Source organism: Sebastes fasciatus, chromosome 3, assembly GCF_043250625.1.
Source record: "Sebastes fasciatus isolate fSebFas1 chromosome 3, fSebFas1.pri, whole genome shotgun sequence".
In the NCBI taxonomy this organism is placed as follows: Eukaryota; Metazoa; Chordata; class Actinopteri; order Perciformes; family Sebastidae; genus Sebastes; species Sebastes fasciatus.
Window position 1 is genome coordinate 17,332,728 of NC_133797.1, and position 15,074 is coordinate 17,347,801.

General features: G+C 43.1%; 1 protein-coding gene and 1 long non-coding RNA gene across 4 annotated transcripts in view; one reads left to right on the forward strand and one right to left on the reverse strand.

The window, feature by feature from the left end:
- The window catches only part of LOC141764263 (uncharacterized), a 162,445-nt gene that overhangs the window by 97,947 nt on the left and 49,424 nt on the right, over positions 1 to 15,074 (forward strand). The window lies entirely within an intron of this gene.
- The window catches only part of bnc2 (basonuclin zinc finger protein 2), a 179,452-nt gene that overhangs the window by 12,527 nt on the left and 151,851 nt on the right, over positions 1 to 15,074 (reverse strand). For both annotated transcript variants that reach the window (XM_074629311.1, XM_074629310.1), the window contains exon 5: positions 311 to 2,706. In XM_074629311.1, the coding sequence (XP_074485412.1) occupies positions 311 to 2,706 (2,396 nt within the window). The remainder of the gene's footprint in view (positions 1 to 310; positions 2,707 to 15,074) is intronic.

Sequence of the window (15,074 nt, forward strand, 5' to 3'; positions counted from 1 at the left end):
AGTGTTGAATTAGCTAACAGATGTTAAGTGAAAGCCTTTCCAGGTAAATGTCATACAGTAATGAAATGCTGCAGCAAAATCTTGTTTTATTAACATGAAATGAAAAGGCAAATATCTCACGAAAATATCTATTCAACTATGTTTTAACGTGACTTTTATAAAAAAAAGAAACCCTAGTATAGTCTGTGGATTTATGTAGTGCCTCAACTTAAATTATAATAGATGATGAGTATTGAATTAAGCATTTCCATTGAACCTACCTGCGACTGCATTAAATGAAATGGTTACATTACAAAGTTGTAGCACTAACCTGTCTCGGCTCCGCCGTGAAGGGAAGGCAGCGTTGCAGCCAGACACAGTGCACACATGCATCTCTTTGAGGTGCACATTCTTGTAGTGCAGTTTCATGCTATAGGAACTCTTGAAGGTCTTCTTACACACGTAGCAGATCTTGGGGTCAGGACTTGAGCATGGGTCTCCCTCTGGTGATTGAGAAGAAGGGAATTTGGGTGGGCTGGCACCGTAGCCCATTGAAGAGATGAAGCTCTCGTGCAGAGCAGCCATGCTTGCAGCAGCAGCAGCCGCCGCCATGCCTCCATTATAGAGGCCATACTGGCCCATGCAGAACATGTCGTAAGTAGGATCGTTGAGTTCTTCCTTGATCCTGATAGGGGGCTGATGAGGGGAGGGTGAGGATTGACCCTTGCCTTCCATTTCCTTTCTCAATTGGGCCTCCTCACTACCCTCATCGTCCTGTTCCTTGTCCAGACACCTTCCACCCCTGCTGTGTTTTTGCTGATCCTCCACATCTATCAGCTCGTCACGGTAGAACATCTTGGAATCAGAGGTTTCAGATTCGTTCTCAAAGTCTCTTTCATGGTCCTGGTCCTCAGAGGTGAAGCTGCCCATACAACGTAGCTCGCCAGAGCCTTGAAGATCATTTCCACCCCTGCCTTCACTACCGGTCCCTTCCCTGCATTCATCTTCACTCTGTCTCATCATGCCCCTCAGAGCTAGGCCAGGGCTCATCTCGTCCTGGGAAGGGGATTGCTGCCCACTGCCACCACTGTGGTTCCCAGTACCACTGCCGCTGTTGTTGTTACTGTTACAGTTACCATTCATTTTGACATTGTTGTGTAGAAGGGTTGAGTGATGGTGGTGATTATGGTGGATGTCATCGTCATCATCATCTTTGTCGTCGTATTCATCCGCCACATCAATCACTTCTTTCTCAATCTTCACTGGCATGCTCGATTTACGAGGCTTCTTTTTGGGCGTGGGGTCACTGCAGACAGTGTTGAGGTCGTGATTGGCATTATGTGTATGTAAGCGGTGGGACATGGCTCCTACCTCTGACATGTGAACATTATTGTGGGAGGCCGCTGCTGCAGCAGCAGCCAGGAGATGATGTTGTTGGTCCATCAGGGTGGTACTGTTGGTGGTTGTGGGTAGGATGGGGCTGGTGGGCAGTGACACTGGAGGACTCACAAGGTCCGCAGGGGACAGTAGTGTGCGGTAGAATGGGGGCACTGGCTGGACAGGCTGCACTGACTTCAAGGAGGGGAACACCAGTGGGCTGTGCAGGGGTGACTGAAGCATAGGGTCTACTGGTGGAGTAGTGAAGCCCAGTGGTGGCCTTCCAGGGCTGGTGAGTGAGAAGCCACAATTTTTGGTGCTTGAGATGACAGGTGTACCAGTGGTTGAACGGATGAGGTCCTTGTCGCGGTTATTGCGCAGCATGGGCATGTGTAACCGTGGATTGGGATTGGCACTGTGGCGGTTGCGGCTGCGTAATGAGCTGAAGACCATATTGCACCCCTCAATGGTGCAACGGTGTTTGATCTTCAAGTGTACAGCGTTATAATGTATCTTTAGTGTACCTTTGTCATAAAAGGTTTTGCCACAAGAATTGCAGCACACACGGCCCTTGCGTGAGGTGGATCCCATGCGCCGCATGCGATGCATCTTGGAGGAAAAGGAAGCATGGCTGATGCTTTTAGACTGCTCGTCCTTTACAAAGTGGTGGTGGACATGGTGGTCACTCAAACTGTTGGATTGCTGAGGTTGATTTTGGGACTGCTGTTGGCCCTGCTGCTGGAGCTGTGTCTGCTGTTGCTGCTGTTGTTGAGCCTGCTGGGTGGAAGGGGTTGGTGAGATGGGCGATGCCCTGTTGTTGGGCTCTGTCTTGGGTTCAATGTTGTTCAGGCCTCCCAGGGCTCCACGACTAGGGCTCTGGCCTGTGCGGAAGGGTGACAGGGACACTTCTGACTCACTGGTGTCCAACGGTTCACCTTGGTTTGGCAGGCTGGGCTCCCGGAGCCGGAGAGAAGACTGCTCCATAGGCAGGCCATTTGGGGGCAGGCCGAGCAGGGGGGCAGAGACTGGGTTGATGTATTGGAAGGGCAGGAGGAAGGCTAAGCTGTTGGGGATATTCTCAAAATGGTGAATGCTGGATGGGCTACTGCTTTCCAGATGTGATGTCATGATCCCCGGGCTTCGGGATCTGTTGTTGCTTTCAATGAATGTCCTAATCCCGGAGTCCGTCTTGGAGGAGGGAACTGTAACTGCCTGACCTTCCTTCTCCTGAATGGCCATCAGCTCCACAATAGACTTGGTCTCACCAAAGCGCAGAAACTGCTGCAGGGTGATGATCTCCTCTTCTCGGGACATGATGGTCCAGCGGTCCAGCACCTTGCCTGCAGCATCCTAGATGCCCCAAAAGAGACAAGAGAGAAGACAAAAATGCAAACCATTATTGATTGTGCATAATCAGCGTGGTCAAAGGAGAAGACAGAGCAGGGGTTAGTTTGTAAGGGCGAGCTTTTCTGCACATGAAATTCAGAGGCTCCTGGAGCGACAAGTAACTAACAGAGATTTGTCGAAAATCATTTATTTTTTCTGGAAATCAGCCCTGCGAATGTGATCATTAATCACACAGTGACGACAGTAGGCAAGAGTTTAAGTGAGTCTCAAGCAAACAAATCAAAAGCAGCGAGGTTGGGTGATTAGCAGCTCTCTGCGACTTCCAACATTGTAAGGATGTTAATCTGGGAGACTGACAAAAAACGCTTTGTAAAAGATGTGAACTCTTGCTGGGACTCCCTCTGTACACAAACTGTACCTAGGGATATTTACAGAATGGTGTGAGCAAGAGAAAAACAATGGCAGAAATAATAGCATAATTAATGCAAGCCACTAATCGCACCTTGGTTGGCAGGCATTTTTTCTCAGTGTGTTCTCCATCTCTAAGGCAGGGAAATGCTTGAGGGAGGATGGGACTGCTACACTATGTATCAGGGAATGGCTTTGGACATTCAAAGAGGAAAACTCATGTTTATTTAAGGTTGTGTGTAAGCCTTGACAGTGGCATTGAGCCAGTGTTCCTTTCATTTGGCAGGCTGCATATTTATCATGCTTGTATGTCAGTGAGGTCTAAAGGATGTATAACATGGGTTACATAACATTTTAGTCATATCAATATGTTAATAAGGTTTAAAGGATGCATAACCTTAAATAATAATAGTTAACAACCACGTGATTTAGGACATTGTCAACTAAATTTTCAGTCGAAAATGAAAAAGGGCAGAAATGTAAAATAGCAAACATTAACAATAGATAATTTATAATAACCCTTGGCATTTCTAGTTGTTGTATTTTTGTTAATGGTGAGAAGCACCATCCCAAGAGACCAAAACTATTCCGATGGGACCCGGGCGTTATTCCAAATAGAGCACTTTACTTGGCCGGTGTCTTCCGGATATCTGCTATTAATGGCTGAAAAATAAAAATCTTAGACTCCTTGCACATTGTCAAACATCAAGAAATGACAAAGGATTCTGGGAAAAGAATCTTGGCAACTCCTGAGAATTTGGTTTGTGGTTGAGCTACTAAGTTTGAGGCAATGATTGTTTGAGCCAGTGCTTTTGTCCTCTTGTATGAGCCCACATCTCTTCCTGCTTTATAGCACTGATGACGGACCTCTTAACAAAATGATCCTCTTACAGTAACTGCTGCCACTGCTGTTGTTATATAAGACGGTATGATTCGGGTGTTTGTGTGAACAAGATAGATATAGAGGAGAAAGCGAGACAGAGAGACACACAGGTTCCTGTGGGACCAGTCGCAGTGACATCAAGGGAATAATTCAAGCGATGACAATTAGTCACAGTGAAATGGTAACATTTCATATGTGCTCTAGCTGCTGGCATCTATAAAAGATAAATGGCAACTCTGGTGAGTAAAAAGCTGTAAAAACCAACATCACAAAGCACAAAGGGCCTGTAAGGAGAAAACAGAAGATAAATGTTTAAAGAGCGGCAGCGAAAGAGAGAGAGTACGGGAGAGACGCAGAGGAAGAAGAGCAGAAAAACAGAGAAAATAAAAGTGTGAGCGGTTTCATATCATGCCCTCAGATATACTGGAGAAATAGATTCTTCTGAGACGAAACATCAATAGTCACTGGGGTATTTGTTGTTAAATATACATTAAAAAACATTTTACACTTTCATTCTGTGTGTGCTCTGGAGTTTTTGCCTGGAGGTATGACTTTAAATTCTAGCCTGGGCACTATTATTTCATACTGCATGGCCATCTGGGCATTAGTACTTCCATTTGATTTAATTGAAACAAAAAAAATGAAAGCCGATTAGAAAGTGAATCTTTAAATAGTTCCACAACCAGAGCATTTCTTAAGAAATTGTAGTTCTAAGACGTGGAGCAGTTAATATTTTCTAGTGACAAAAAAAGATTAATATGTGCGTGTTACGCATGTTTCTAAATGCAATGTAATTGTATTATCCCAATGAATAGTGTCTCTGTTTAATAGTAAATAGGAAAAGAGAGTACATGCATTTTTGGGATCATTGGTAGGCCACATTTAATTCAATTTCAGCCAGTTTAAGACATCTTAATATCAGTTTCTTAACTGCCCCACTTTGTTGTTTGCTGGTCTAATTGAGATTGAAATAACATTCATAAGAACCACAAGCTCCCAAAATGGAGGTAATTTTAATGGGAGTTCCATTAATAAACGTGAGGGATAAGTTTCAAGCTGTAAGTGAGCTTTTAATGATATTCATTAACTGCAAAGCTTTCCAAGTTTATACACATCAACAAGATCATTTGACCAAAGTCACTCTCCAAACCCACATGCAGTTATCCAGCCCCGTCTCAATCACTGACTGAACCAAACAGGGTTCAGACATTTATTTCATCCTCTACCAGTCCTACCCTGTGCCTCCACTTCCCCACTCATGGAGTCAAACAAAAGCCAAAACACAGTGACACAGGCCAAACTGCAACCCATTAGTGTTAGGAAGGGCCAGCCAGCTGTCAGAACAGGTCAGCAGTTCTGCTATGCACTGGACCCTGTCTGAGAGGAGGCTATCCAAGCACTCCTCGCTCACTGGTCAATTGAATTTTGGAGGCCAGGCAACAAGCGTTTGGGCCGGGGTCGGGCTTGGAGCACAGAGTCAACACAAATTACAAAAAAGGGTCTAGGAAAGGAGGTGAGGGGACAAACGTGATTATGGTTCAGTCCATGTGGTAACAACTACAGTTTTTTTTAAATCCCATGAAGCCTTGCAATACATGGCCGTTTCTTAAAAGCATGCAGTGCCTCATTTATAACAACTATAGTTTGAAAGATATCAATTTATAGTAGCAATGTTAAATACCACATGTGTTTTTTAATGCAGATAACCCTCATAAAAATTAATAAACAATCAAAGATGAGAAAGCAACATGCATGTATTATATTAGAATGAGTATAGACAAACACCCTGAAGTCCTTACTACAGTAAGTCTCACAACTCCACTCCCCTGCATTAGCCCTGTGATGCTGTGAGAGAAACAAATATGCCATTAGAAGCACTTTTACAAGTAGGCACTCATCTTCCAATTAGCTTAATGTGGCCCTCTTCCCCCTATATTTTCCAGGCGTGCCCCACCTCTTCTTGTACACTCCCTCCAGTAAAATCTCATTAATCCACCCCTCCTCCATCTCCCCCAGTGCTATGACATATTAGTCTGTCATTATGCATCCCAGAGTCCTTTAAACAATACAGCTAAACCTCTGTTTGCCAGGTTAATGACTATTAGCCAATAATTACAGCAGAGAGACGATGGAGTACCCACTTTATCTGGTGGACAGCCCGCTGCTGTTAGTTTATTTTATCTTCCTGCATCCATGTCTCTCAGAATTAATCTAGCAACGGCTGTATTTATTCATCTCTCTGCCGCTGCGATGAATTCTTAATTCATGGCCGTCTCTAACACCGTGGTACTGGATGTTGTGTAGTGGGTGTGTAGTGGGGGATCCACCTTGCAAATTGCTGACAATGAGGATGAGCAAATGATGGCCTTGTCATGGGCCAGGGCACCACTGTCAGTTAAAACAAATCAGGCAATTATGCAATTAGCACTGTAGGTTATGTGCCGGGCTGTATTAAGAGCCGGGGTGTGCAGCGTTGTTAGGTTGCACGGTGTGCATTAGGGATTAACAGCTTAACATGTATATGCTTTTCACTAATCATCACCTATCATACTCAATGACTGAGTGTATTTAGAAGGCAGTGGAGAGGGATGCCATGCTAGGCACACACTTAAAACAGGGGAAATTTTAGCTATTAATACGTCTTATTGACCTGTGCATATATGCAGTAGATCAAGTGGCAGATATACGACCCTCTTGGGTCATATATAACGTCTCTGATATTTACATTTTCACGTTTAACATATGTACAGTCTGTGTAGGACGATGCTACACTGGTTACATATTAACATGAGAGCAACTCGACCGATCATAAGACAGTATCACTTGCAATAGGATGGATCAGTTCTCACAATGGCAAAGTGAACCATGGGAACCACATTGATTCACCAATCACCTTTCAGTGAATGCGATCTCCACCAAGCCCTCGAGGGAATCCCCATTGATCCCCAGTCCTGCTTTCAGATCCAGTTCCTTAAAAAAACTGCTCTATCCCTGTGTTCGCCACTTCAAGGGAGGTTAAGCAGAAGTTCCTTGTGATCTGAGAAGGTCTTGAACCTTGGTGCTTCCTTTTCCATATTCTGTTTCTCTCCCCACCCCATCTCGGGGCCGTATGAATAATGCAAAGGATCTAGTGGCGAGGGGTGCCATGGGGGATGGGTTCACGCAAAGCCCACTGCCTGGAGCCATCACATCAGAGGGCAACAGCTCCCAAGACACAGGCTGCTCCCCCATTGGCTCCTCAGTGGTGGGTCGGAGGTCATGTGTGAACAACCGGCTCTACTTCTTCCCCTGTGATGGACCACAGGGAAATCAGTAGCTACGTCCAGATGTGGGTGGAGGACATTTGTAAGAATCATAGAGGTTGAAATTTGCACTCTGTGATCATGGTAAATTCCTCCTTTATGCTCTGCACATCAAAAGAATTTGTTGCTTTCGGATGTGACCTTGTGTATCCACCTCAGAGGTTTGATGTTTTCTAAACTGCAGAAACATTGACTTATAGCAAGATGAAAATCTACTGTACAGGATGACACTAATACATAATTTACAAGGCAACACATGTCATCCTATCATCAAAGACAGACAGAGCAGTATCCCTTTGGACCAATCAGTCCCAATCATGTCACCTTATGGTTGCTTATTACAGGGACAGGCATTTCACAGATCACTTAGTGAACTGTACCTTTTTGTTCTTACTTTGACCAGAAAAAAACAGCTGGTTATCAGGTGTCTTCCAATGAATCAGATTGCAAAAAATTACAAATAGCAGCCAAACAAATAAAAAGGTTTTATTCGTCAATTTTCCCACACTGTCTCTCTGTGCAAAGATTAGTTTACTGGTGTCTTCTTGTACGTCAGCAGGCAGCCTTGATGCCTTTCTAAATGTGGTCTGGTTTTAATAAGTGACATATTGCTGTTACTCTTTGGTGGGAAATGAGATACATCAGATAAAACAGCTCAACATCTTGCCACAGTGTATTGTATTTTACGACTACTCATCCTTTGTGTGCAAGCTTCAATAAATATGTCAAATACAATCTTTTCAATCTTTAATTGTTGAGGGATGACAGCCACTAATTTCAGCACTGATGGAGGAAAGTCCACCCCTTTAAAAATCAGTAAAGTCCAGACAGGACCGTCTACACCAGCTCACATTCCTGATTAAAACTTAAAGTTAGATTCCTATTTTATCATTTAATTAACAGCCATACAAAGGGCATTGTCTTGGTCAATATTATGCTTATATGTCAGAAAGTAGAGCTTCCTGGGCTTCGGTGTAAGTAAATGTGAAGAGGCCACAGGGCTTATTTCACCGGGCCAGACACGCTGATCAACCAACAGGCCGTGGGATACCCTGCCTTCCTCTCTCAACCTCATTTAACTCATGGCATTGGTTAAAATTTCATGACCGTGTGTTAGTTGTTGCTAAGGGCACACTAATCGACTGGAGTGAGATTTATAGTGCAGTTGCAGACTGCAAGGATAGGGAAGGGGGGTCAGGGGGGTTTATTATAGAGGACTTTACCACAGACGGGTGAGTCACAATTTGGCACATCCCTGGTTCCAGGTGGCCTTTAGTAAACAGTTTCCGTTTCTATTCCCACTGACTTGTCTTTTTTCATTATCTGTTTTTGTAAACCAACCCGTCATTTTAAGAAAAGGTCTCCTGACCTCTGATTCATCCAAACCCCCTGGCCACCATCACCACCCTTTTTTTTGTTTTAAAGCTGTCCCTCTGCATCTTTAAAAAGTGAAAAGGACAGTCCATTGGCCACCGCCCAGCAGAGGTGCAGATGGAGCGGCACATGGAAGCCATTTCAGGCCCCGGTTCGCTGCAGAGCAAAGTTGGCTGTTCTCTGAGTTCAGAACCTCTGAAGAACCGCCTCGCAGCGCTTACATGTGAGCAGCGTCTGGGTCTGCACTGATGTATTGATTCCCTGTCTCTTTTCACAAAGCATACACAATAACGTTGGCTGGCCTCACCCAACTGTGCTAAGGAACCGTAGCCGTGGTCAATGTGTAAAACTCAGCGGACCTAGCACTGAGCTGGAGGGGATGCCTCAGAGAAGAGGGGTGGAGTGATAGAGGCAGTGAGGGAACGCCTGATGGTTCACATTAATTGAGGATGATTCGTGTGATCTGCTGGATCTGGGTGCAGCAGCCAGGTCTGTCGTGAGCCTGGGAGACAGATGTGGGGGCCGCTGTGCCCCCTCCAGGGCCAATGGAGAGCAGTGAGGCGGCTGAGAAATGGTCTGTCTGTCCAGTGTGTGTGTGTGTGTGTGTGGAGTAGTGGAGGTGGCTGACAACCTGCTTTTCTTTCCCTCTTATATCACATCTCCTTTGTCTTGATTGCCATTTTGGCAGGAGACATAGCATTAACATATGCTCCCAATTTGTTCCTTGGCCACGTAGTTACATGTTTGTATTGTGTCTTTATGTATCAATCATTTCTGTTCCTCTTTTGTGTAATACCCGCCCCTTATCACATTATATATGCTTAGGCTAGTAATGGGTTGGAAAACACAGTCTTTGGCAACTAACTGCACTTAAAAAAAGTGAAACTTAGAACCTGATAAAAGCATAACCGTGTATTTATTGCTAATGAAAACTTAACACGAGGGTCCCTGCTCATAAAACCCAATATGCGACATATTGTTTCTGACTATACTGTATAAAGTCTTAAAGGGGACATATCATGCTCATTTTCAGGTTCATACTTGTATTTTGTGTTTCTACTAGAACATATTTACATACTTTAATGTTCAAAAAACACATTATTTTTCTCATACTGTCAGTCTGAATATACCCGTATTCACCCTCTGTCTGAAACGCTCCGTTTTAGCGCCTGTCTCTTTATGAAAAAGCCCCGTCTGCTCTGATTGGCTTGTGAGAAAAATATGGTGATTTTTCATGATAAGTCCTCTTTAAATAGTTGTAACCCGAGTTTCAATTTATTTATTTTTACATTTCTCCTGAATTTTCCTCTATACCTGAACATAGCATTGATCTCCACACAATCACAGTAATCCACACATCACTCTCGCATCACTGTGTAAAAGGAAATAGATGTGAATGGATAATGGATTGTACCTCCCAAGTCATTTTGTTTTGGTCTGGCTGGGAACAGATAGAGGTGTCTGTAACACGCAGACACACTGCATTAGGGGAGCTTTTCAGTTTTCTCCTGTGCTTTTGCTATAGAGCATGCAGTAGGAAAGAGAATAAGCTAATGGACTCTTTACTTAATGTGATCAGAGCCATTATTGACATGCTGCCAGGAAGATGCAAGACCATTAACTCGAGCCTCTCTCTCTCTGCTACCTTCCCTCCGCCCCGCTCCTTTCCCCGACAGTATTTCACTGCCAGCCTGACTCACACACTGAGGAAGGGCCACAAGGGGGTCTGGGTGCCCCAAAGGAGTCTGTGTCTGTCATGTTAACTAGGAATCTATGATACAGACTGTTTGGAGAATTGGCAGCAATGTGTTGCTCAGGACTCTGTAATTGTAAATCATTCGTTAGCTGTTATCTCAGAAGTTACAGGAGGATGTTGGTGACTGCTGGACTAGTGCTCCAAATTTTTAATGTCCTGATGGGGCTGTTGGCTCAGCAGCCTACCATACAAATTCAACCTCTTTAAATCAGCCGTTATTACTCGTTTGCATGCGGTCACTTCCAATTTTCCTGTTTCTTGTTAGTTTAACCTGTCTAATAAAGGAGTGACTACAATTTGACAGAACAATCTAAAAAAGAAAGCTGGTGGCATGTTTGTTTTTGTGGAAAATATGTATTTGAAAACAATTTTTTGGTGAGTTTTGTGTAGTGGCATGTACACACTCAAGAGAGAAAATATAAATTAAGTGCTGACATTTCTAACACCTTAGAAAAAATCTAAGGTACAAATAAATGTATAAAGGTACAAAATAAAATGTATTTTAAAAAATGTAAACAAATAATCAACCAAATTAGTTAATTTGTTTTAGAAGGTCACTTTTAATTTCTAAAATTTTGCATTTTAATGCACTTTTGAAAAACATTTTAATAAGTGTTTTTGCATGATATTAAAGGCTGCAATTCAGGTCAAAAGTAGTTGTAAAAAGTATCATTAATAGCTTTAGTTGTAATTAAATAATGCATTTCTTTAATTGTGTTAATGGGCTTTAATTGGTTCTTAGTGGTATCGTATGGTGAACAAGATTAATAACAATATTGAAACTGACACCTAAGGCTGGGCTATTCCTCAAAGAAGTGTGCGAGAATAGTAGTTTTATTGTAGTTTTATCACAGTGAAATAGTGCACTGAGAGGGTAAAATGGTCCCAAATTACAAACAGTGCAGTATCCCTGTTTTTAAACTGCCTCGCTGGAATTGTTGCCTGGCATGTAAGTTGGCTCATTCATCTTGGAGGCGGAGGGTGCCAGTGTGGCTGCAGTGTAATTTACACCACCCCAACCTGTGTGCCAGAACGCATCTATCCCTGTGGCCCAGGGGCTCACATCGCCAGCGGCCCGGAGGATGTTCGTGTTTATGTGTGTGTGATAGTGTACGTGTGTGTGTCTGCGATCATGTGGGTACAACAGGAAGTGGTGCTCGGGTCTCTCGGGGCACCGTTCCAGGTCCCTGGGCCTGTCTACTGTCATAAGTTCCAGAATGGTGATTACTTACTGCAAAAATAAACACCATTACCATCTGGTGCTGCCTCTTTGTACTGTAACTTATACACCAAGAAAAGCTCTAGACCATCAAAACACACAGGATCGAGAACAATAACAGAAAAAAACAAAACAAAATCTGCACTGTAAAATTTGAATCTTTTTTTGTATCCCTCTTCATGCGCACCTACAGTAGGCCGCATAACAACTTGGATGGATATCTTTAATTTTGAATGCTTAGAATGAATTCAAGGTCATTTTTTAAAGCATAGTTGGTTTAACAAACAACTCTTGCTCTATATGAGGGGGCAGATAGTGAAGAACAAAAGGTTTGACGGGACGCATGGTGAGAAAGGTTGGATGATGGGGGTCATTCAAGACCGTTGAGGCCTTGCAGAGCCAGCAGATGTTTGATCCATCCACGGCACATCTGGTCCTCAACACACTCAATCCATTTCACTCGGCTTCTTCTTTTTAGATTTTCATTGTTCCTCACGGTCCACTAAACTCCGCATTCTCCCTTGCGGCCCACAAATATTCATTCACAGTCCTTCATACTGCCCACTTAGTCAATTTAACATATAGACTTTTGTTTTTGCATGTGATTTGTATTGTTTTTTTTATTTGTCCCGTATCAAACATCTGTATTTTATCCCTCCTTCAAATGGATTATAAATTGTATGTCCAAGCAAGGAACTCCAAACCCAGTGGCACTAGCCAGGGGAATGAAAGCTGTCATTCTCATTGTAGTGGGCCCTTGGAGGGTCATACAGTGCTTAACAGCTTCATTGTTTCTTTTATTGTTGGAAACATAGAGGGGTGTGGACTGCACAGGTTTCTGGATTCTGGAGTGTGACGTGACGAGAGGACTGTCAACTCCCTGTAACTCTCCATGCAGCTTCCTTTAATAAATGTCAACTCTGTGACCCGGCGGCAAATCCCTGGCAGGCTGGGTGGCCGTGTCAGCAGGCCGGCGGGCCGCACAATGTCTGGACTTGGCCTCGGTGACACGGGGGGGAAGTGGAGCGAACCGCTGTTCTGTTTGTTCAGAGAAGGGATGTAGGGCCACCTGGAGGCTCGGGTCCAGGATCAGCAGACAAAAGCATAACCTGAGTGTGTGTCTATCGGATGTTGGGACAGATCGCATCAGGGCTGTGGCAATATGACGATATATTAGGGCTGTCCCGAATAATATTTTTTGGACTTCGAAACTTCGTTGAGAAATATTCGATGGTATTCGAAGCTTCGGGACAGCGCCGCTGCTGCACTACTGTACACACACGCACCTCCACACACAACAAACAGCGATGTCCGTCTGAGAATAACTCATAATAATTCATGTTGAATATGAATAATTAATAATGTTGTAGGATTATTCCTTATTTCATAGGCTACTTTGGGATTTACACATTATTATTACATATTTATATGAAATAGAATACTGATTTGATACATATTGTCAAAACGATATAAAAATATATATGGTATATATTTTTGTATATCGTTTCTATCGTGATACAGGCTGGAGCTATATTTATTTATTTTTTCTCTATAATTTCAATAGAAATATATATATTTACATCTATATTATACAAAAATATACACCATATATATTTTTATATCGTTTTGACAATATGTATCGTATATGTTTTTGTATATCGTTTCTATCGTGATACAGGCTAGGCCTATATTTATTTATTTTATCTCTATAATTACACTTAAATTGTTATGTTCAATTTGCACTCAAGTTCTTAAAATGAGAAAATACTAAAAAATAGTACTTTTCATTTATCAAGTATTTAATTCATACAGGAGTATACAAAAATACTCTTTGCCATGTGGTTATTTCATATAAACTATTTTTTTATTGAATTACCAGAAAACATGCTATAGTGTATATATATCAATATCGAGATATGAAATTATCTATATTGTGATAGAAGATATTGACCTCATCGCCCAGCCCTAGATCGCATGTTTGTGTTTGTGCACGAATGTACAAGTTTGCATAAAAGGTGTATGTGATAATGAAATGCTCGCCTGAATTTGAGTGCAAATTGAAATGTGTTTGTGCTGTAGGCTTGTCCTGATTTAAGCCCATGTGTAATGCAATCTTCCTGTGTTTGGGTCTGGCCTGGTCTGGCAGTGCTGTGCTGTGCAATGCTATTGATCCCTATAGCCTTGTGGTCTGCAGGGTTGCTGTCAGTAAACGCGATGAGCCGGAGCACCTTCCATTCCCCCTCTCTGCCCCGTGTAGCGCTACAAGCTAAACAGCCATCACAGAAACTCAATACGGGCAGACTGGGCCCGAGTCGTCAGCCAGCAGCAGTGCCCTACAACGTCCCGCGAGGCTCCGGCTAAGTCAATTTAGTGTCAGTGTAGCATCTCACCTCGTAGAGCTGTTGCCGGCCTAATATGTCGCGCTAATACGTCTCTCCATATGAATTACAAGGCTGTGAGAGGAACCCAGATGCAATAAGTATGGATTAGCTAATGTCCAGGTTCTGTCTGAGTCTTGTTGGGATGGAGGGGGAAGTTAACGATAGTAATAGCTTCTAACAGGGTGTCTGGCTGTGGCTTGGAGGTGAGATGGGGGCATACAGGCTTCTGGGATTTCTAAGGAGCTCTGGGAAATAAACTTCTCTGCCGCAGAAGAAAAGAGGAATTGGGTGAGAGAGATAGCATCGAAAGAACGATTAGTGGAGATGGAAAGAGATGGAAAGAGTGCGATGGCTTGTTAATGCTATTTTTCTGACTATTGATCAACCTGGAGGGCTAGAGGTGTTTGGGTTAGAGGTCTCGAAACCCTTACCATGTCTGCTGTTTGTCCGTGTGTTAATGTTTTAACCCATTGATTTGCATTGCACTTGTATAGTTGCCCTGTGTGTAGGCCAAAGCGCCTGACAGAGGAAGAGTGGGATGTTAGCAGAGCTCGGAAAGAGAAGAGAACAAAAAGGTGGGAGAAGAGGTGAGCGTGTGGTCAAACGGGGGCGTAATTAGGAACCTTGTTCCCACTAAACTCTATATATTGATCAGGGATAATTCACACGCAACATATCTTCCCCTCAGCCAATGTGCCTAGGTGCTTTAATAATTCACGTTGCATTATAACTCTTGTACATCGCTACCCAATACTCATTCACGTCTACATGTTTGTCTGATTTAAAACCACTTTTAAGCAGTTTTTTTTCCTATGTCTAGGTGAACTAGTATTGAAAACACTTTTGATTGATAGTTAATAACTGGGAACGTTGGGAGGGAATGCTGGGAAATGTCTCGTCCGTTTCATTCTCCTGCCCGCATTGCTTTCTGAAAGGAGCTTAATGTTCGTGTTTATGAAAAATTTGAAAATGAAGTGGATGAAAGTAGCTGTGTTTTTTGTAGTTCTGTTTTTCATTCAATACATTTATTGGAACCTGAATCTAGCTG